Raw genomic sequence first — 23965 nt, forward strand, 5'->3', positions numbered from 1 at the left:
AATTGATGTACTTGATCTATATTTGCCTTTTGTAAAAAAAAATCCCTGAAAATGCTCCACTTCACATTTCACCTACATGCTAAGGAGTGAAAAACGTAAAGCTAGTGTACTGAAGTGACCTATAATAATAAGTAGGATGCTTGAAAAAAACGAGAAAAAGCAAAAAAATTGATGAAAAGTTCAATGGAATGCGTGCTCTCTTTTTTTAGTACGTGGTCTTCGACAGTTTTGTGAAGTTCAAATGGCGCTCATGTGTTCAAGAAGATTTTGTTGATAGAAATATTTTTGGATAAATATTGTAGAACTAACGTCTGTGTATGTGTAATTTCCTCAGATTGGAAAATTGATTTTTTTGTGGAGTGCCAAGTTGAGGCAGTTGGCGTGCAATGACCCATACTCTGTCCGCAGCGAAACTCCTGCGCAGTAACAAACATACTGACGTATAAGCTGCAATGAGATACGCATCGTTTGTTGCAGGCGACTTCATGCGTGACGCGTGCTTATCGAAGATGATATTTTCACAAGAGGTTGCGTTAGTGAAACGCCCATGGTTGTGAGCCTTCGTGTTTGCCCGCTCGAGCCTGTGGCTTCATGGCTGCTGCTGCAAATGGAGTGCGATCGGCTCGGTCGCCTTGGGCGCACGTGAATCGCGGTAGCGCGCCGCTGCGGAAGCCTATCGCGTTGATGACGTGGTGATTTACTAACTGTTTAATTATCACCTCAACGGGCTGGTTACGTTCTGTTAACAACCACTCACCACAGTCTGTTCATATTCAAACTACAATGCGCTTCATTACTCAGCCTAAACAGAATACAATTAACATGGTACTTGAAAAACAACCAGTTGTTTCTTGGTGATACAGTATTAGTGAGAATTAAAAGACAATTATGCCAATCATGTGGCCTGTGATAATTGTGGTGTAAATGTGAAGAAAGTAAAGTGAACGAAAAGATAAGTTGCCGCCGGCAAAGACGAAACCTGCGACCTTCGAATTCAGCGTCCGATGCTATTGAGCTACAGGGGTGGTCACCCCCCCCCCCCTCCCCATGCACAACAATCCAAGTCACGGCCTTCGTTCAAACAGATGCACTCACTGCGTCATTTGAGGAAGTGTGTACAGTAGAGCTTATGTAAAACTGCTGCCGTTTCTCGGAGGTTCGACGAAGCTACCGATGGGGCACCATGTTGGAGGCTTGTGTCCGGTTTCTATCGCAGTTACTGCTGTAACTTCTGACTTGTATCTGCAGTAATAGTAGACAGCTGGTGCATGAAAACGCCGAGCGAATGTGCAAGGGTGGACAGTTATTACGCGTAAAAAACTGCCTCGCAACGTGAAGAAAGTACAAGCTTGTGACCGTGTTACAAGGCTGTCGTCGTTGAGAAGGAAACTTTGCACTAGGTTACTAAATCGGTTGGTCTGTTTTTAGTGTAGTGAATAAAGCATTATTATTTATCTGGATACCATGGGCGTAGTGTGTGATCGTTAAGAAGAGGCTTCTGCGAGCATGGCGCAGTGCCGAGTGCCGCCGTCCCATTTCGAGGAGCACTATTTCATAGGAGCCATAGCCTACGTCAACGTGATGAACTGTGTGTCTAAGTGTAAGTAAAAAAATGACCTCTTGTTTTTAAATGGGGGATGATCGAGGGATGCTAAGCTGTGCGGACGTGCCTCCGCGTCGCTGCGGTCTTTTGCATCTGCGTGATTTCTGATGTGCCAACTTTTATCCGCATTTTTGCTTCGTCGAGTGCGTTTTGTCCTACTGATCACGAGAAAGTGCGGATTCTCGTCTCTGAGTGAATTTTCAACATTTTCAGTGCTTTCAACTTTGCGCCACTTAAGCCTAGTCTGACCTAGCTAGGAACGCCGACCGCTCCGAGCGGCGTCGGCACGGCTACGCATGCAATGGCAGGGAGCGCTTCGACGCCACTTCAATCAACGCCGAGCGTCTGCAACCCCGTCGAAGGGGGCGAAGAAAATGAAATGGAAGCAATGGAAAGGGCTGAATGGCAAGTGGTTCAATTCAAATCGGCCAAGAAGAGGCAAGCCGCGGAGAGCGGCTTGTCTCAACCCAATGCTTTTCAAGACGGCAGCAAGGATGGCGTCCAAAGCAGCCACCGGTCGGCTGCCTTGAAAAAGATTGATCGCGGCCTCGCGTATGCCAGAGCTACGCATCGGAATATTATCGCCAGACCCCGAGATGGTCTGGATTTATGCAAAACCAGTTGCTACGGCATCTCCACCGCCATCTTCACGGTGACCGGGATCACCGCCATTCAAGGTGCAGAAGACTGAGGCGCAAAAAACATAACGTGAAGCAGGAAGAGCAGGAGAGAAGACAGAACAGCGCCAACTACCAACTGTTTAATGACCGTCTAGGAAACGCACTGGAAAGTAGACAAAACCGCGCATGCGTGCACAACCAACAAACATCGCACAGCGTCATGAACAAGGCACTAAGTTATCCAAAGAATGCATTTCTGTTGCGTACAACACAATGGATGTATCAGTGATACAATCGGGCCCTTTCTTTTTGATGTAATAGGCTTCCAAGAGCTCTCTAGCTGTTTGTTTTTTGCTCCTACCAAGACTCGCCGTCCTTTCAAACAATGGCACACATCCGCAGGCTTTACAGTGCGCTGGAAGATGCGCATGCTCACTTTTGCCTAAAATATTGGCATGCTCCCTTAGTCTGTCATTAATGCAACGCCCCGTTTGTCCGATATAGAACTTGCCACAGCCTAGGGGAGTCCCATATACCACGCCTTGTGCGCAGCGCCTAAAAAGTCTTGTGTACTGCTTCTGGCAGCCCCTTTGCTCATCGCATGTGATACGTGGGCACAATTGAGCAAGTTTGTTGGGAGCTGAAAAAACGACCGGAACACCATAACGGGAAGCCACCTTCTTGAGGTTATGGCTCACACGGTGTATATACGGGACCACCTCAGGCTTAACCCGCTCTCTCGCCTTCGGGCGCGCATTTGGATTCGACACTCTGCCTTTCACCCTCTGCAGCAAGGATTCCACCACGGAACTAACTACGGACTGAGGGTAGCCGGCCTTGGAAAGCCTTAGAAGTTGACGCATAAAGCTAGCTTGCATAACATGCTCACACGATCTGCGTCAAAAGTGTATTTCAGAGAAGTAGTGCTCATTGTGTAGTGATTATGACAGTTTGTACAGTGTGCACTGGTGTTTTGCCGCTTTAGCATCGTTTCATGTGGATGCGCGCACCCACGTGAACGCATAGTGTGGCACATCTCCATCGCGACATCGGCTGCTGATCCGCTGGTCACGGGATCGAATCCCGGTTGTAACCCCTGCATTTTCGATGGAAGCGAAAATGTAGGCTCGTGTTCTCAGATTTGGGTGCACGTTAAAGAACCCCAGGTGGTCGAAATTTCCGGAGCCATCCACTACGGTGTCTCTCATAATCATGTGGTGATTTCGGGACGTTCAACCCCACATATCAATATCATCAATCCATCGCCACGACCTGCTACAGGCGCATATTGCAAATCTTTCGAAAAAGAAGGGGAGGGGGGGGGGGCTTGTTTGGGATTTCACGGCAAGCAATCTACATTGTCACCGAAAGCTAGCACGTGTACTTGTTTGCCAAGCTAGCTGTTTTTGTCGTGCGTTTGTCTTGCAAAGCAGATTTTTCTAGGCCGCGTGTTCGCTTCATGTTTTTGAGCAGCTGCATGCGATCAAAGCAGGCGGTGCCATCTTGCCTGATGTCGATTCCTATGTACCCCGCCGGCACGCACATCACCAGGGCCAGCACGGTACCATGCACGACAAGGGCGCCCGCCAATCTGCGAGGACAACAAAAATCTTTCCATCACGCCTCAACGCATGCACATCACCACTCACGATGGTGCGCCCAGCGCTTTCAGCTTGGTGGACGCATTTTGCACTGCAGCGGAGATCTCCATGTTGCTGTCATCCGGCTCACTGCAAAACACAAGACACCGCACGTTGTCAACAGAAAGATGCTTCGCAATGAAGACCGATTATAAAATATAGAAATGCCTAACTACGCTCACAGCGATTATCACAAATTTTCGTATAATACTGGTTATTTACCGATAAGTACGGGCTCCGCCTGTTACCAGTCAGGGAAAATTTACCAACGATGCCCAGCAGGAAATTCAAGCGTCATCAAGACATGAGGTTCATCAGCTAGGTGAAAGGAGCCTTGCGGCTAAGTAAGCTTAGTTCTCTCACTCCTGCCGCATTTGTCTCGTGTCACATATTTCCGAGCCAAAATGATTAATTAGCCTTGTTTCTGTGGTGGTGCGTCTCGTCAGGCCTCACAATCGGACAGGGCGGGAGATCTCACGCAACCAATATTCCAGGATCACTAAATAATCGGACTGGCATACGTGTTCACATTTAGATATAGCGCTACACGGCAGTCGAAAGAAAGCGTAATGCTCTCTTCAACACTAATCGTGGATTAATTCTGAAGACAATAGTAGCTGAAAAAGAGAACGCAGACGATGATCACACTAATTATAAGGCCCGACGCTGAAACTCAACGGCGCATTAATCGCGAACAGTGTACGCAATGCCATAGCTGCAAATTGCTAATTGCTGAGAACTTACTAAGGTAGCACGTGCGCCCAGGAGAGGTAGAAGTAGGCCACGCACAGCGCTGCCACGCAGCCAGGAAGCGTCAGCACGCACCACGAAGAGGCCGTCATGTCGGGCGAAGTCACGTTTCTGCGCCACCCGGGTGCGTTTCGTCTGCAGGAATGAAAAAAAGAAAAGTGCTTGCGCGCAGCGTGCTGCAATTGTCGGCTTCTTCTACGTTTTAAATCGACAGTGATTGACCGGGAGTTTTGCGAACGGTGTACCTCGTTGTACTCTTTTGTCATAATTGTTGGGATTGAACGTCTCAAATTTACGATATGTTTACAAAAGGCGCCATAATGGCGGGTTTCGAAAATTTCGACAATCCTGAGTTGTTCAACGTCCACCTAAATCTAAGCACATGGGCTTCAAACATTTTTACCCCCATCAAAAATGCGGCCAGTGCGGCCGGGATTCGATTCCGGGACTTGTGTGTCTGCAGCCGAGTGCCTTATTCACTAGACAGTACTCTTGGTCAGCTTACAAGGATAACGCAAGGGCGCACTTCATACCAAAATAAAAAAGAAAACGAGGCTGATCTCTCTGTTTAGGAAACGGTATAACACGAAATTGAAGCGCGTCTTCACAGGGGTAGTTGAAGGCTTATTGTGCGTTGTTTCATAACAAGGGTAGGAATGAATGATGCAGCGACAGATTGCGATGTGGCGTGAAGAACGGCAAGCAGCTGGAAACTTGAAACGCGCGCCTCAAGCAGAAAGCATGACCGAAATGTATGTGCATGCACAGGACGAGCGTGGACTGTCACAACACGACACTTAAAGCACGCCGCTTAATCAGAAAGAAAGACGCACAAAACGAAGGCACACATATACACCTGGACGAACAATTATCGCAATTCTAACGAGGCACCCGAATCCCGAAGTAAGCGCCCGCGCGAGTGAGCGACCACGCCTGAGAACGGACGTTGACCACGCCATGTGGAGGCGCGCACGCATCGCGTGGGGTGGCGACCGCGGCTGACGCGGTGCTTCGAACTTTCCGAGAGCTAGCGTGCTAGCTCTCGGAAAGCACTCTAAGCCTTTCAATGACTGTGTGAGCGGAGTGGTGTACTCGATCCTTTTGCCATGCGGTAGTACGCACGTACATTGTGCAGACGGGACCGTCTACGCTATAGCTCTCTGAAAGGTACACCATCAACACATCTTTTCCCTTCATTGCCGGCTGTGCAGCCGAGCTAAACAAAACCGCTTTGAGGATGACACACAGGGACCAGCGCCGAAGTGTTCAAAATCACGAAAGCAAGAGACAGGTTCTGGAGGCAGCCTTCAATCGCTGTCTAGATGCTGAAATTTCACATCTACTGCATACGTGATTGCGTGCTTGGTGGGTTAATGTTTTCTTATGAAGCAGCGCACGGAGGCAAGCACTGAAAGGGACGCCGCTGCACTCGCAACTACGGTTTATTTAGTAGTCTTTCGTCCGTCTGCCTGCCAGTCTGTCTGTCTGTCCGTCCGTGCGTCCATCTAGAGAACACTCAAAGTACCGCCATCTCGCATACCCTGTGGCACATAGCCGCTTTACACGTCCGTCTACCTGTCCGTCTGTCTGCCGGTCCGTCTGTCTGTCCGTTCGTGCGTCAATCTAGAGAACACTCTGAGTACTGCCATCTCGCGCGTCGTACGGAAGACTTAGAAAACATAAGTTCGCTTGTCGAAATGGAGGCTCCAGCACCACCCCTTGTTTTCGAATTTGTCGTCATACGTCGTAGTTGCGCGAGTGCGGTCATTTTTTAACTAAAGGTGTTTTGTGCCGGCTACCCCAACTATTAAACGACCTCATTTCTGCCATGGATGTGACGTCAATAAAACTGCGAGTGGGTAGCTCAAAAAAAAAAAAAAGGGGGGGGGGGGGGTAATGAGAGTGACCCGACGTGGCAATAGCAACCAAAGCTTCCGCGTGGCTGTTAAGTATTCAACCACAGAGCCACACATTCGCTTGGAAATGCGAAAAAAAAACACCATATCGACCGAGTGTATGATGATGAAAGGGGATAAGCGTTTGTTCGATCATCCGTCCGTCCATCCTATTGCACACATTTCTATTCACCAATGCCATCTAGGAATTCATACGAGAAATGGTGATGAGACAGCGTTACTTTCTGTTCGGGAGATACTCCCTGTTACGTCTGACACAGGACCAGGTTAGACTAAAATAAGCTTCACCCCTGAAAAAGTTCTACAAGAGTTATGTCGGGTGTAGAGTCACATAATACGAGTGTTTGTACTCGTATTAATACGAGTGTTTAAAAGCTTTAAGATGCCTAAGAGTGAGGATTAAAATGGCCTAAAAATGGAAGCAATAAAACATGTTATTGACCTACTTAGTCCATGTCTGACACACATTTACAACGTTTCCTTAAAAAGCGGCATTTTCCCACAGAATATGAAGGATGCTAAGGTGACGGTGATCCACAAAGGTGGAGACGAAAACATTTTAACAAATTACAGGCCGATTTCAATTCTCCCGCTTTTTTCCAAAGGACTTGAAAAAATTATTCAAACTAGACTGTTGAATTTTTTGATAAACATTCCGTTATAACTCAATCACAATTTGGTTTTAGATCAGGCTACTAAACCGAAAGAGCCCTATTGTTTCAGAAGGAATTGATTCTCAAAAATATTGAGGCCAAAAAGTTCACACTTGGCATATTTTTAGATATGTCGAAAGCATTCGACAAAATAAACCACAAGACATTATTAGGAAAACTGCAGTGTTATGGAATTCGTGGTGTAGCCTTAAATCTGATCGAAAGCTACCTAACAGACAGACACCAGTGTGTATCTATAAACAGGAAAATTTCGTCCGTGCAAACTATTAAAGATGGTGTTCCCCAAGGCAGCATATTGGGTCCCCTTTTGTTCATTATATTTATAAACGATATTGTACATGTTGACCCTTTTGTTCATTATATATATAAACGATATTGTACATGCTGACCCTTCAGCCCAATACGTAATTTACGCAGACGATACAAGCTTATTTTTTTCAGTTACGAATGATAGTCATCTAGTAAATACTGCTAACTCAACATTACAAAAGATATGCAGCTGGACCCTTGAAAATTTTTTACTTATAAATTGTCTCAAAACAAAAGCTGTTCTTTTTCGTGCCAAATCTCCCCTCAATTAAACCACTGAACCCTACAATCTCATGTTAAACAGAAGCATAATCGAATTTTCTTCCACTGTGAAGTCTTTGGGTGTTGTTTTCCATGAACATATGAAATGGGATTATCACACGGAATTTTTATACAATAAGCTTTGCAAAGTCTTGGTCTTGAGAAAATCTTAGGGTTTATTGCCAGTTCCTCAAAAACTTCTGATATTTAATGTGCTCTCTACATCACATCTGAGTTTCTGCAACCTAATTTGTGGTAATGGAACAAAGCAATCTATTAGTAATCTTATTATCTTACAAAAAAAAAAGGTGCTACGATCTGTTGCTAACCTTCCTTTTATAGCCCATACTTCACAAATATTTGCTAAATACAAAATACTCAAATTAAATCTGCTCTACGAATATTCTTTAGCAGTCTCTTTTAGATCTGATACCATAAAAGGTCGCGGCTATATACGTAGTTTAGCTAACTTGCAATTAAATCCTTCAACTCGCCTAAACTGACACTCTAAATATTGGCATGTGCCGAGACCGCGCACAAATTATGGCTTTCAGACATTGAGTTATTGCTTGCCAAATATACTAAATAAATTGGGTATTAATTATGAAAATATTCGTCGTATACTCTCTAATATTTTAATTTTAAATATGCTTCATTAATTTGTGTGTAGTATTATTTTTTGTTTGATTAAGTCTTTTGATCTATAGCATGTGCGTTTTTTGGTTAGTATAGTTTGTTTAAATTTTTTGTTCTGATGCAAAGCGTAAGCATTGTTGGTTTAAACTGTCCTGTGTTTAATTTGATTTTGCCGTTTCGCCACAGTTGCCATGGGGATACGGGGCTTTGTCAAGCTGTTTTGCACAGATTTTTTCCTCTGTCCCAGCCGCTTACTGTACAACTGTACGTGGTAAATAAACTAAACTCAAACTCAAACATCGCATTGCACAAGTGCAAAATCGCACCAGGTGTCACACCATGGAAATCGTGTAACAATCGAATTGGTGGTTCAGTTTGATTGATATGTGGGGTACAACGTCCCAAACCCACCATATGATTATGAGAGACGCCGTAGTGGAGGGTTCCAGAAATTTCGACAAAACGGGGTTCTTTAAAGTGCACCCAAATCTGAGTACACGGGCCTACAACATTTACGCCTCCATCGGAAATGCAGCCGGGATTCAATCCCGCGACCTGCGGGTCAGCAGCCGAGTGCTTTAGCCACTAGACCACCGCGGCGGGACTGGTGGTTCAAAGTTCCCAACGCCTTAGAAAGGGTTGAATTACAATTTACCATCGTTATTGTCAGCCACGGTTTAAACAAAGTGTGCAGCTACAGCAGGGCGCGTGAAATCACAATAGGTGCGATATCGCCACAATTCAATCAATGCGAAAAATTTACAGTCCCTTTACCTAACGCTAAGAGGGCACTGACGAAAGCATATATGCTTTCATAAGATTCATTTATTGACGTTTTCACTCGAGTGCACTGTTACTTCTCGTTCTATCTAGACCTAGACGTCCCCACTGAGCCCGCCGCGGTGGTACTACTACGCGGTGGTAGTCAAGTGACGTATCACCCTTCCTCATCCGTGCTTCGCATATCACTGATTCCCACTGTACGTGAGATCTGCCAATTTTTTTTAGGCTGACTGTTTCAAATCGGGTCATGAAGTTGAAAAAGATTCGTTCTTTCTTTCAAAACGAAACCGAAACCAGCAATAAACAAAGCCGCAAGTGCGATTCGCCACTCGCAAGCACGCAGACTAGGCAAATCTGGGTACTACTACCCATCATTGCCATGGTCACTAAACGATCGCAGCGCCAGAGTCCCCTCTAGTTAATTTTAGGAAACTATGGCTAAAACCATGGAGGTTACGCCCAGCGTATTTAACGTGGTAATCTTTTCTGGTCAGGTAGTGCTGAAAGTGCCTCCTTCTGATACTAGCTTTTTTTTTTTAGTAAGCATCAAATTCAAGGCAAATTTTATTGAAGATTAAGTCACCAATACTCGCCTCTGTAAGTTGTTTCATGAGAAACAACTATCTTTTTATTTAAGATTAACGGGCGTGGGTTTCCTCTTGAATTGAAAATGATGCGCCCGTGCCTCTCCTCTAGTCCTCCGGACGTGGAGGTGGCTACCTCCTCCTCCTGCCGCTGCCGCTGCTGCTGCCGCTGCTGCTGCTGCTGCTGCTGCTGCTGCTGCTAGCTGCTTACATCACGGACGCATGACCCACGGCATAAGGAACTTAGCCCCCCCCCCACCAAAAAAAAAAAAAAGAAGTGCTCATGGTCGCGCATCGTCCTCTTGCTGAAAAAGGGACGCATCTTCTTGCCTTCTTCAACGCGCTTGAAAGGAGATAAAAAAGCGCTCAACACTCGGTTTTCCCCCCTAATTTTGTGGCTGTCGATTCGCGAAGTTCACTTGGCAAAGTGGGTACTTGGAAAACTGTTGCTGGGTGCCTTGAACAACGGAGGTACACTCGTCAACAAGCCTAACTCGAACTCTCCGCAGCGTCACCAGGGCTAGTGTGACTGATGCCAGCCGCGAAGTGCTGGGCGCTGTCGTAGACATAATACCTCGATACGATTAAAGAGCATGGTGGCTCGCATGGGTAACGTACATTTCGTTCACAGAACCTAAAGCTACGGGGGGCTAGCGACAATCAAGTCATTTGAGGACACGCTGTGGAGCGTTCCAGCTAAGCTTGGTGTGGCTGTACGTAAACGGTAAAAGTTCGGCGCTGTTTGTGCGACAGCCGCCTTAAATTGCATAGTTCCCATTTTCAACTGTTTCTTTTAATTTAAGGCGCTTCTAAATTACACTTTTTATTTTAAAGGTTATAGCAGTCTATAAAATGATTGAACAGTCGGCTGAGATACTTACTTTGCGAGCTCACTGAATGCTTCGGCGAAAGGGCCGGTCCAGTAGCTGCAGAGGCTGCCCAGCATTATCATCAGTGACGGCCCCATCAGAAACGCATTGTGTATGTCTACGCGACGCCTGCAAAGGAGCCAACTCGTATTGATTTTCTACTACTGTTCAGTATCCGTGTTAAAGTTAACTATGTTTCTAGATGTTCACTTGTGCAACCTAGATAATAAAGTCAGAAAGAAAGTGACTTGTCTGCTGCGCCTAAATCAAGACTAGCACAATTTACGGAACACCATAATTTAGATTGTATTAAAAACATGCATTATAGTCTGTTACAACTTTAGAAGTCAGCGGAATTTCCTTCTGAAAGGCGGATGCACACAAGACTGCACGAATCGGCGTATACTCAAAACTGACGTCATGAGCCAAATGGTCGTTGACCCCACCTGCAGAGAACGTTTTCGAGAGCAAGCGGGGAATATATGTCTAGTCTCTGAGGTGATCAGCTGTCTCGCTTCGGTCATCTGGACGGGGCTCCCTCTGACTAAGGTTGTATTCGACTATAGTGGTTAACAGACCATGAAAATGTTTTCACTGCAAGCTGTTTGGGACGATGTTACCGGCTAGGTATATTTTACGGGAAAGTATAGCTGGACGTGAACTGGTTGACAAAATTGATGAACAGCGATAGCACGGGACATATTGCTGCTCCGTCAAGAACAAGATAAAGTCTAACACTGAATTTACTGTAAAGTAACGGTAGGGGCCTTGGCCACTACGCTCTACCACTAGGGCACAAAGAGATCATGAACGGCTGCTGCAGTGGAGTCTACAGATGACATGAAAAAATTATAGTTCAGTTAAAGTCTTCCTATAATCGTGTTCTTCTGTAACAGACAGAGATGCAATCGCGAAATTGGTACCAGCTTATGTGATTTCTAGTGAAAATGTGCTCCATAGTACTGTTCATTTCTAGTTAAGCTAATTTCGTTCAGACGCAATGAAAAAAAAAGGCTCACTCTCTTAGTGCAAAGTAGACGTCAACATGAAATGGCTGCCGGCAAGGCAGATTGTTTGAATATAATACCGGCCACAATCTTTGAAAAGTCACAGCTTTGCCGCAAGGGTGAAGCAATCAACGCGATAGCAACAAATTGGAAAGTCACGCGCAGAATGGCAAGCAGATCGAAACGTGCCCCGCGTTTCTCACGCACAAATGACGCATGAAACGTTCTCACGTGTACAAACGAACGCGAATAAGCGTACCGGTTGTTACTTCGATGTGTCTGAAATGCGCGCCTTTTTCGCAAACGGAGACTCTGCAACGATTGCAATAACTTTTGTGCGCCCGGTAACAACAACAGAATCGTTCAGGTGAAAGTTCAAAGCCAGCCAAGAAGTACCATCCTCCCCACAGCAAGATGAGGGCGCGCGAGTGAGCGTAAGGCCACCTCCTCCCCGCGAAGCAACGAACGCGTGGGAGATGAGAGCGCGCGCCGTCGCGTCGTGATCAAGGAGGATTAAAGAAAAATCACTGGAGTGGAAGCTCCCGCAATGCCTTGCCAGCAGAAGTGAAGCCACCTTTTGCCACTGCCAAGATGGCGGAAACATGTTCTTTTCTGATAGTGCCCACTTAAAGATCAAGTGGCTTTGATATTTTATGTAAATGCTACGTTAGTTCTATATCAAAAGATAGCTGTTCCCGACGAAATAACACGCAGAAACGAGTATGGATAACTGAATCTTCAAAGAACTTTGCCTCCAATTACAGGCTCACTAAAAAAAACTGGTAATTGTAGAACGCACTTGGAGCACTATGTGACCCGAAAAAGTTCCCACATTAAACTCGTTGGGCGTGTGAGAGGAACGCTTCGTTTTTAATCGCTGAACGGTGATACTTTATCATGCCCCTAGTAAGATGGCCGCCACAACCGCCATCTTGCCAGAGGAACGGCTTCACTTCTGCGGAATCATTTCCACTCCAGCAATTTTTTAAAATCCTCCTTGGTCGAGATGATGTGGCGACGCTAAAGTCCCTGAAAAAAAAAACTAAAGAAGCGCCATTCGTGTCAATTTGCAGACTCCTCTCCCCTCGCGTGCATAGGAGATAGTAAACGACGCTAGTTGAGGGGCTCTATGGCTCCTGGCCGCAAAGATGGGCGTGTGCTCATCTTTCCGTTAGAGCTCATTTGGGCGCTGCGGCTCTAGGCGATGCACCGAAAGAGTGATTGAGAATGAAAAAAAATATATATATAAAAAGTAACGTTAAATACGACGTGACGTGTATATAAGCAGTCTGTATGCAGTGGCACAAAAAAAACTATCACCGCAAGCACGCAATACTCAACGCGATAGCCCAACGTGTGTGTGCAGACGCCCTCGGCGGTGACGCTCTGGATGGCAACGCCACTGATGTCCGTGTAAACTCGGCGGTGCTAAGAATCTGCAGCATGACGCACTAGCTTTTAGGAAGGTATCACAAACGCCATATTGTTTGCCCACTTTCGCGAGCACGCGCTTCATGAATAGACACCACCGGCGTACCCTTTCAACATCGCCGAGGCACGGCCGCTCGAAGAACACACGGCGCAGCAGCTCTCGAGCTGCCCAAGCGTCTTGCACATCCAGTGCGCCCGCATGTTGTCGCGTTCGTAGTTTCCATGTGGACACTCTAAAGGCGCTGCTGTGGTTGCTGGGAGAGGAGGTAGAGGCGAAGGGGTGCGGTAGGCGCTACTTTAGTTTTTTTTTTTTTTTTCAGGGACTTTAGGTGACGCGCGCTCATTGCGGCTTCTTGCTGATAATGCTGAAAACACGAAATCCCTCTCCCCCTCGAGATGCCAGTAACCAGCGGTAAGTGGTAGATATCGGGGATTTAACGTCCCAAAACTACCATATAATTATGAGGGACGCTGTAGTGGAGGGCTCCGGATATTTTGACCATCTGGGGTTCTTTAACGTGCACCCAAATTTGAGAACACGGGCCTACAGCATTTCCACCTCCATCGGAAATGCAGCCGCCGCAGCCGAGATTTGATCCCGCGACCTGTGGGTCAGCATCCGAGTACCTTAGCCACTAGACCACCGTGGCGGGGCAACAAAGCGAATTCACATGAACTGGTCAGTTTTCTAAAAGTTTTGAACCTTGGTGACTGCAGCTTTTTCCAGAGTAGATGTACAGGGCTTGTATTATTTGATGCCGTTTGAAGAACTTATGAAGAGTGTTAAGATGTGTATTACGGAAGACAATGACGAGAAAAGGCTCACGAGCGATTGTGGATTGTCAGTTTGTACCTTTTTAAAGCTCCTAACGTTTCATTTAAGGTAAACTTTTGTTCAATGAATTGGGCAGCTATATCTTCAAAAAACAAGAGTCTGCATAGGTTCCAGAGTTGCCCCTATTCTGAGCAACATTTTTCTTGGAAGGTTTGACATGCAAGCGGCACAAAGTTTGGGCGCTTAGCCACGAAAATTGTTCGGTACGATGACGACTTTCTAGTGTTCATCAGGCCAGATACCCTGGAGAAAAGTGTGAACGAAGTTTTGAAGGTGTTTAACTAATATGGATGTGGACTCAACATGACATTTGAATTTCCGAAGGATGACGAAATCCCGTTTCTAGATTTAAAATTACACCGTGAACCTAACCACAGATGCTTGGCATACATGCCACGCTCAAAAAAAGCCCTTACTAAATTTTAACTCGGGGCATTATGAAATTGTTAAAATGGGAATAGCTATGTCTGCTGTGAGCTCTGCCATTAAAAAATCGTGCTCCGATAAAACGACAGAAAGTTTCTCAAATAAGCTTGAAAGATTGAGCAGCGCTGGCTTCCCTCAGCCCGTCCTACGCAAGGTTGCGCAGAAGCTACCTAAAAAGTAAGAAAGGAGGACCAAGAAAATCACAAAATAAAAAATCCTGATAAAAAGCCATCTTTCATCCCCTACATGCAAAAGTGGTCACATGGTGTAAAAAACGTTGCAAGTCGATATGACGTTGGGGTAGTTTTCTCGCCCCCAAACAAATTAAACAAGCTTTGTAGCAGAATAGATAGAAAACTGACGCAAAACGCTAAGGGTCGAAAACGGGGAAAATGCGATGCGAATCATAGGGAGACGTATGTTAAGTGTAAAACAGGTGTTTTATATTTGGTATCATTGTCCTGTGGTCTCATCTACATAGGCCAGACGGAAAGATGTGTCAACACCAGGTTGCAAGAACATATGGGATTGTTGGACACAAAAAATTGTTCACACTTGCCCAAACATTGCAGCTGCCGTGGTTGTGGGGCTTTTTTTGTGATGCCATTGTTTTATGTATGAAAACACCAAGATCGGAACACCAGAGAGCTAGTAGAGGCGTTTCACATTGGTAAAAGTGGCAAGAAATGCGTAAGCGCACCCTCCATCACGTTCATACCTCATGAGCACTCTGAGGATCTGATCTGAGGCACGTGTTTTATAGCAATATTTTAGTTTTGCTGTTTTACCTGCCAGGTCGTATATATATATATATATATATATATATATATATATATATATATATATATATATATATATATATATTGTCACCAATCTTGTCTCACTCAAGGAAACCTTCCGCAGAACTGCTCGTCAAGCTAGGACAAAAAGAAAAACTGCTCCAACCCAACCTCTTCGTCCTCTTCCACACGAAAACCACGCGAATTCATGCGGCATTAAAAAGCGGCTCAATCCCAACCTCTTCGTCCTCTTCCACACGAAAACCACGCGAATTCATGCGGCATTAGTCCCCCCTTTTAAAAAGCATCGACTCGATGCTTCTAAATAAAAAGAAGAAGAAAAAAAAAACCCATAATTAGAACACGCGTTGACGCAGAGAATGACAAAGTGAGTGCCAGGGAAAACAAAGAGGGCGCACAAGCTCTTGGACCATGCGCGAACACAACAGCACCAGTGGAAGAGTCAAGAAAAAAAACACCACATGAGATCACTGTCACGTTTGCGAAGTAACTCGCAAGCACAGAGACTATTGTGTGTAGTACGGCTTGAGTCGTACGACATGCACAGTTTCGGGCCGATGTTGTCGACGTGACGACACTGTGCCGTCCGGAAGTACTTCGTATGTAAGGTCACTCACACGTCGGATAACCTTGTATGGTCCGAAATAACGGCTCAGAAGCTTTTCAGACAAGCCTGGTCGTCGGACAGGAGTCCACACCCACACTCGTTCACCCGGGTGGTATGCGACGTTTCGACGGCGAAGGTTGTAACGTCGTGCATCTGCGTCTTGTTGGTGACCGATGTTCACGCGAGCCAGTTGACGAGCCTCTTCGGCGTACTGCGTGTATTGCTCGGCTTCTGGAGAAAGAGCATCGCTATTATCGTACGGCAGCATAGCGTCAAGCATCGTTTGTACGTTGCGTCCATAAACAAGGTGGAAAGGTGAAAATCGGGTTGTTTCCTGCATTGCCGTATTGTATGCGAACGTGACGTATGGGAGGATATCGTCCCAGGTTTTGTGCTGCACGTCCACGTACATTGACAGCATGTCCGCTATGGTCTTGTTGAGCCTTTCCGTCAGTCCATTACTTTGTGGGTGGTAAGCCGTTGTTTTTCGGTGACTCGTGCAGCTCAGTCTGAAAATGTCCTCTAGCATTTGTGCCGTAAATGATGTTCCTCTATCCGTAATCACACATGACGGCGCGCCGTGCCGGAGGACGATGTGCTGCACGAAGAACTTCGCCACTTCAGACGCCGTGCCGCGGGGTAATGCCTTTGTCTCAGCATACCGGGTCAAGTAATCGGTTGCCACTATAATCCATTTGTTACCAGTGGCCGACAAAGGGAAGGGTCCTAGAAGGTCCATTCCCACGAGGTCGAAAGGTGCCCGTGGTGGTGTAATAGGGTGGAGAAGGCCCGCAGGTTTCACGGGTGGCGTCTTGCGACGCTGGCACTCGCGGCAGCCTTGCACGTAGCGGTGTACACTGGTCGAAAGTCGTGGCCAATAGTACTGCTGGCGCACTCTGGCGAGAGTCCGCGAGTAGCCCAAGTGTCCCGACGTGGGCTCGTCATGGCACGCGAGGAGGATGTCATCCCGCATGTCGGCTGGTACAACGAGGAGGAAGGCTTTGTTGCTACCTCGAGCATTTTTCTTGTAAAGAATGCCCCTCCTTAGACAAAAGGATGACAATTCGCGAGCGATGCGCCGAGGAGTGTGAGAATTTCGGCCTTCTAAGGAATCAATAATAGGGCGCAATTCCTGATCGGCTCTCTGTCTAGACATAAAGTCAGAATCACTGAGGGCTCCGAGAAAACCATCAGCATATTCCGAGTCCATATCAGGATGTCCCACGGGTGCTCGAGAAAGTGCGTCGGCATCTTCGTGCTTGCGCCCAGACCTATACACAATCATGATGTCAAACTCTTGCAAGCGCAAACTCCACCGAGCGAGACGACCAGACGGGTCACGGAGATTGGCCAGCCAACACAGCGAATGGTGATCGGTCACCACCTTGAAGGGACGGCCGTAGAGGTAAGGTCGAAACTTTGCCGTTGCCCACACGACTGCGAGGCATTCCTTCTCTGAAGTGGAGTAGTTGGCCTCGGCTCGAGAGAGAGTACGACTGGCGTAAGCTATGACATGTTCTACGCCGTTGTGCCGTTGTACAAGGACAGCGCCAAGTCCGACGTTGCTTGCATCCGTGTGAACTTCGGTATCAGCGTCCTCATCAAAATGCGCAAGAACAGGTGCCTCTTGCATTCGCTGCCGTAACTCTGTGAAAGCTGCTTCTTGCTCTGTAGTCCAGGCAAACGGTACATCATCTCGGGTGAGTCGCGTGAGCGGTTCGGCTATCGTCGAGAAGTTGGTAATGAATCGGCGATAATAAGCACACAAGCCGAGAAAACGCCGTACCGCTTTTTTGTCTGACGGCACAGGAAAGGTGGCGACTGCTGCAGTTTTTTCTGGGTCAGGCCGCACTCCATCCGCACTCACATGTCCCAGAAATTTCAGCTCATCGTAGCCGAAATGGCACTTCTGGGGTTTTAGCGTGAGTTCGGCCGAACGAATAGCTTCCAGAACCATTCTTAGACGCTTCAGATGTTCTTCGAAACTCTCGGCAAAGATGACCACATCATCAAGGTATACAAGGCAGCTTTGCCACTTCAAGCCAGCGAGGACGGTATCCATCATTCGCTGGAATGTTGCGGGAGCCGAACAGAGGCCGAAAGGAAGAACTCTGAATTCATAAAGCCCATCGGGAGTTACAAACGCTGTCTTCTCTCTGTCTCGCTCATCGACCTCTATCTGCCAATAGCCGCTCTTCAAATCTATCGATGAAAAATACTTCGCGTGTCGTAGCCTGTCGAGAGAATCATCAACCCGTGGAAGCGGGTAGACGTCTTTTTTGGTGACGCTATTGAGTTTCCTGTAGTCAACACAGAATCGCAGCGTTCCGTCTTTCTTCTTTACTAGAACGACTGGCGAGGACCACGGGCTGCTCGACGGTTGTATCACCCCGTCGTCAAGCATCTCCTTTACCTGCGTCTGTATAGTCTCGCGTTCTTTAGCCGAAACACGGTAAGGTTGCTGGCGGATTGGGCGAACATCATCGTCGGTAATAATTCGGTGCTTTATGAGGGGTGTTTGACCGACTCTAGATGAAGAGGCGAAGCAAGATTTAAATTCCTTCAGCAGGGTATGCAGTGCGGCCTTCTTCTCGTCCGAAAGCTTCGAACTGACGTCGATGTGGTCCAGAAACTTATCTCCATCAACCATTTCCTCGGATGCGAAGCACTCGGTGACATCCGCTACACGGTCTCCGAAGGCCACGGTGGTGCCGCGGAAAAGATGTCGGTGCTCGAAGTTAAAATTTGTGACGAGTATCTGCGACCGTCCGTCACGCACACGCAGAATGCTTCGCACTGCACACACACCTTGAAGCAGTAAAAGGGATACGTTGCTCTCGGCGACCACGTCACCGTCTTGGAGGTCTTCACAGGTGACTTCTACGAAAGCAGTCGCTCGGGGAGGCAACGTCACGCTTTCGTCGGCAACACGCAGCGCAGGTCTACGACAGCTATCAGCGCCTCGATCGGTTGCAAGTTGCGTCGAGAAAGTCACCATTCGCTCGCGGAGATTTATGATCGCGCCATTCTCTCGAAGGAAGTCCATTCCAAGGATGAGCTGACGAGAACAGTCGCGTAGTACGAGGCAGGTTACCACAAACGTTGACTCGCGTATTTCCACTCTTGCGGTACAGCGACCCAATGGAGTAATAACGTGGCCTCCAGCAGTGCGAATACGCGTCCCATTCCAAGGTGTCATCACTTTCTTAAGACTGGTTGCCAATTTTCCGCTCATAATAGAATAATCTGCACCTGTGTCCACCAATGCGCTGACCTGAAGACCGTCTATCAGCACGGGAATGTCGAGTGAGACTCGGCCACTGGGTTCAGACGCACAATCCGGCATTTCTCTCGCACTGCACTCAGACGTCAATTCAATGTCTGCAGCGTTTTGTGGAAGCGTCGATAGGAGGTCTTCCGCACTTTTAGTCCCAGCGACCTCGCCCCCGAAGGTCGCTGCCTTCAGTTTTCCCGACGAGGGCTTGGGGAACGTCCCCGTGCCATCGTACTGAGACGTGGTCCAATAGCTGCGGGTCGTCGTGGAGATGGAGACCGCGATTGACGCCGTGGGAAAGGCAGACGTTGCTGCGCGAGGTAGTCCTCAATTTCTCTTGGCCTCTGACCAACTAGGGGACGAGGCGAATGAATAGAGAAACCGCGCAGTCCAAGTTGTCGGTATGGACATTCCCGGTAGATGTGACCGGCTTCACCGCAATGGAAGCAGAGGGGTCTTCTATCCGACGTACGCCAAATATCGGACTTCCGCGGAGGGGCACGGCGACCGTCGATGTCCAAACCAGCATGCGCAGATTGAATTGAAACTGGCGGCATCGTCTGGATTGGGACTGCAGGGCTTGAGACCGGCATGGAAGTGCGCAGAGCTTCGGCATATGTGCGGTTCCCAACATCAGTGGACGCAGGAGGTGGTTCTAGATTTGTAACCGTTGGTTGAGGGCGACGGCTGTGAAGCACCTGCTGGACCTCGTCCCGAATAATATTGGTGATGCTGCTTACCTCCGGCTGTCTCGCCCCGTGTAGTTTCGCGATTTCCTCGCGGACGACGGAGCGGACGATTTCGCGAATCCACTCAATGCTGTTGCTCCCGAAGCTGGCGGAAAATTCAGTAGGTGATGCAGAATTCACTTGCCGGTTGAGTAGGGCTGACCGCTGATGAAGTACCCTCTCCATCGTAGTGGCTTCGGTCAGGAATTCTGCTACACTCTTCGGAGGACTCCGCACTAGACCAGCAAAAAGCTGCTCCTTCACGCCTCGCATCAGATAGCGTAGCTTTTTTTCTTCTGGCATTGCCGGATCCGCTCGCCTGAAAAGCTGCGTCATGTCCTCCACGTACATGGTGACGGTCTCATTAGGCATCTGGATGCGTGAATGCAATGCACGTTCAGCACGATCGCGGCGGTCGGGGCTCCGGTAGGTCTCCAAGAGGCGATGCTGGAACTCGCGCCAGGATGTCAAGACATCACTTCTGTTCATGAACCACGTTCGGGCGCCGTCTTTCAAACACGCGTAGACGTTGCGGAGTTTGGCGGCTTCGTCCCAGTAGTTGATCGCTGCGACGTGTTCGAACTCGCTCAGCCAGTCGTCCACATCCTCAAACAGCTCTCCGTGAAAGGGACTAGGCATCAGCGGGTTCTGGACAGTGCAATAAATTGGTGCCGACGACGTAGGAGTTTCCATGACGCCTTGAGGCGAAGTCATAGTCGCTCTATGGATAAGCTGTGCCGGTGTCTCTGGTGGTAGGCCTCGTTGGCGGCGGCTTGTTCTGTGAACTGGCGTGTCCACGGGCACAGGGCTTGTGTTCCGGCTCCTGGATGGGCTCTTGTGCATGGGGTGCGTCGTCAGTTGTCGTACCCAGCAGCTCCACCAATCTTGTCACCAATCTTGTCTCACTCAAGGAAACCTTCCGCAGAACTGCTCGTCAAGCTAGGACAAAAAGAAAAACTGCTCCAACCCAACCTCTTCGTCCTCTTCCACACGAAAACCACGCGAATTCATGCGGCATTAAAAAGCGGCTCAATCCCAACCTCTTCGTCCTCTTCCACACGAAAACCACGCGAATTCATGCGGCATTTGTCACCAATCTTGTCTCACTCAAGGAAACCTTCCGCAGAACTGCTCGTCAAGCTAGGACAAAAAGAAAAACTGCTCCAACCCAACCTCTTCGTCCTCTTCCACACGAAAACCACGCGAATTCATGCGGCATTAAAAAGCGGCTCAATCCCAACCTCTTCGTCCTCTTCCACACGAAAACCACGCGAATTCATGCGGCATTAGTCCCCCCTTTTAAAAAGCATCGACTCGATGCTTCTAAATAAAAAGAAGAAGAAAAAAAAAACCCATAATTAGAACACGCGTTGACGCAGAGAATGACAAAGTGAGTGCCAGGGAAAAAAAAGAGGGCGCACAAGCACTTGGACCATGCGCGAACACAACAGCACCAGTGGAAGAGTCAAGAAAAAAAAAAACACCACATGAGATCACTGTCACGTTTGCGAAGTAACTCGCAAGCACAGAGACTATTGTGTGTAGTACGGCTTGAGTCGTACGACATGCACAGTTTCGGGCCGATGTTGTCGACGTGACGACACTGTGCCGTCCGGAAGTACTTCGTATGTAAGGTCACTCACACGTCGGATAACCTTGTATGGTCCGAAATAACGGCTCAGAAGCTTTTCAGACAAGCCTGGTCGTCGGACAGGAGTCCACACCCACACTCGTTCACCCGGGTGGTATGCGACGTTTCGACGGCGAAGGTTGTAACGTCGTGCATCTGCGTCTTGTTGGTGACCGATGTTCACGCGAGCCAGTTGACGAGCCTCTTCGGCGTACTGCGTGTATTGCTCGGCTTCTGGAGAAAGAGCATCGCTATTATCGTACGGCAGCATAGCGTCAAGCATCGTTTGTACGTTGCGTCCATAAACAAGGTGGAAAGGTGAAAATCGGGTTGTTTCCTGCATTGCCGTATTGTATGCGAACGTGACGTATGGGAGGATATCGTCCCAGGTTTTGTGCTGCACGTCCACGTACATTGACAGCATGTCCGCTATGGTCTTGTTGAGCCTTTCCGTCAGTCCATTACTTTGTGGGTGGTAAGCCGTTGTTTTTCGGTGACTCGTGCAGCTCAGTCTGAAAATGTCCTCTAGCATTTGTGCCGTAAATGATGTTCCTCTATCCGTAATCACACATGACGGCGCGCCGTGCCGGAGGACGATGTGCTGCACGAAGAACTTCGCCACTTCAGACGCCGTGCCGCGGGGTAATGCCTTTGTCTCAGCATACCGGGTCAAGTAATCGGTTGCCACTATAATCCATTTGTTACCAGTGGCCGACAAAGGGAAGGGTCCTAGAAGGTCCATTCCCACGAGGTCGAAAGGTGCCCGTGGTGGTGTAATAGGGTGGAGAAGGCCCGCAGGTTTCACGGGTGGCGTCTTGCGACGCTGGCACTCGCGGCAGCCTTGCACGTAGCGGTGTACACTGGTCGAAAGTCGTGGCCAATAGTACTGCTGGCGCACTCTGGCGAGAGTCCGCGAGTAGCCCAAGTGTCCCGACGTGGGCTCGTCATGGCACGCGAGGAGGATGTCATCCCGCATGTCGGCTGGTACAACGAGGAGGAAGGCTTTGTTGCTACCTCGAGCATTTTTCTTGTAAAGAATGCCCCTCCTTAGACAAAAGGATGACAATTCGCGAGCGATGCGCCGAGGAGTGTGAGAATTTCGGCCTTCTAAGGAATCAATAATAGGGCGCAATTCCTGATCGGCTCTCTGTCTAGACATAAAGTCAGAATCACTGAGGGCTCCGAGAAAACCATCAGCATATTCCGAGTCCATATCAGGATGTACCACGGGTGCTCGAGAAAGTGCGTCGGCATCTTCGTGCTTGCGCCCAGACCTATACACAATCATGATGTCAAACTCTTGCAAGCGCAAACTCCACCGAGCGAGACGACCAGACGGGTCACGGAGATTGGCCAGCCAACACAGCGAATGGTGATCGGTCACCACCTTGAAGGGACGGCCGTAGAGGTAAGGTCGAAACTTTGCCGTTGCCCACACGACTGCGAGGCATTCCTTCTCTGAAGTGGAGTAGTTGGCCTCGGCTCGAGAGAGAGTACGACTGGCGTAAGCTATGACATGTTCTACGCCGTTGTGCCGTTGTACAAGGACAGCGCCAAGTCCGACGTTGCTTGCATCCGTGTGAACTTCGGTATCAGCGTCCTCATCAAAATGCGCAAGAACAGGTGCCTCTTGCATTCGCTGCCGTAACTCTGTGAAAGCTGCTTCTTGCTCTGTAGTCCAGGCAAACGGTACATCATCTCGGGTGAGTCGCGTGAGCGGTTCGGCTATCGTCGAGAAGTTGGTAATGAATCGGCGATAATAAGCACACAAGCCGAGAAAACGCCGTACCGCTTTTTTGTCTGACGGCACAGGAAAGGTGGCGACTGCTGCAGTTTTTTCTGGGTCAGGCCGCACTCCATCCGCACTCACAACATGTCCCAGAAATTTCAGCTCATCGTAGCCGAAATGGCACTTCTGGGGTTTTAGCGTGAGTTCGGCCGAACGAATAGCTTCCAGAACCATTCTTAGACGCTTCAGATGTTCTTCGAAACTCTCGGCAAAGATGACCACATCATCAAGGTATACAAGGCAGCTTTGCCACTTCAAGCCAGCGAGGACGGTATCCATCATTCGCTGGAATGTTGCGGGAGCCGAACAGAGGCCGAAAGGAAGAACTCTGAATTCATAAAGCCCATCGGGAGTTACAAACGCTGTCTTCTCTCTGTCTCGCTCATCGACCTCTATCTGCCAATAGCCGCTCTTCAAATCTATCGATGAAAAATACTTCGCGTGTCGTAGCCTGTCGAGAGAATCATCAACCCGTGGAAGCGGGTAGACGTCTTTTTTGGTGACGCTATTGAGTTTCCTGTAGTCAACACAGAATCGCAGCGTTCCGTCTTTCTTCTTTACTAGAACGACTGGCGAGGACCACGGGCTGCTCGACGGTTGTATCACCCCGTCGTCAAGCATCTCCTTTACCTGCGTCTGTATAGTCTCGCGTTCTTTAGCCGAAACACGGTAAGGTTGCTGGCGGATTGGGCGAACATCATCGTCGGTAATAATTCGGTGCTTTATGAGGGGTGTTTGACCGACTCTAGATGAAGAGGCGAAGCAAGATTTAAATTCCTTCAGCAGGGTATGC

The 23965-nt window shown here is 48.2% G+C and overlaps 2 protein-coding genes across 2 annotated transcripts in view; one reads left to right on the forward strand and one right to left on the reverse strand.

Moving 5' to 3' along the window:
- The window catches only part of LOC142803582 (uncharacterized), a 118652-nt gene that overhangs the window by 12519 nt on the left and 82168 nt on the right, over positions 1–23965 (forward strand). The gene's annotated exons all lie outside the window — the stretch shown is intronic.
- LOC142802621 (uncharacterized) overlaps positions 3595–23965 on the reverse strand; it is a 34038-nt gene continuing 13667 nt past the window's right edge. Inside the window, exons 3-6 of the mRNA XM_075887605.1 lie at positions 10658–10774; positions 4608–4748; positions 3873–3953; positions 3595–3814 (exon numbers count right to left, since the gene is read on the reverse strand). Of these exons, the coding sequence (XP_075743720.1) occupies positions 3595–3814; positions 3873–3953; positions 4608–4748; positions 10658–10743 (528 nt within the window). The 5' untranslated portion in view covers positions 10744–10774. The remainder of the gene's footprint in view (positions 3815–3872; positions 3954–4607; positions 4749–10657; positions 10775–23965) is intronic.

This window comes from Rhipicephalus microplus, chromosome 3 (assembly GCF_043290135.1).
Source record: "Rhipicephalus microplus isolate Deutch F79 chromosome 3, USDA_Rmic, whole genome shotgun sequence".
Classification (NCBI taxonomy): Eukaryota; Metazoa; Arthropoda; class Arachnida; order Ixodida; family Ixodidae; genus Rhipicephalus; species Rhipicephalus microplus.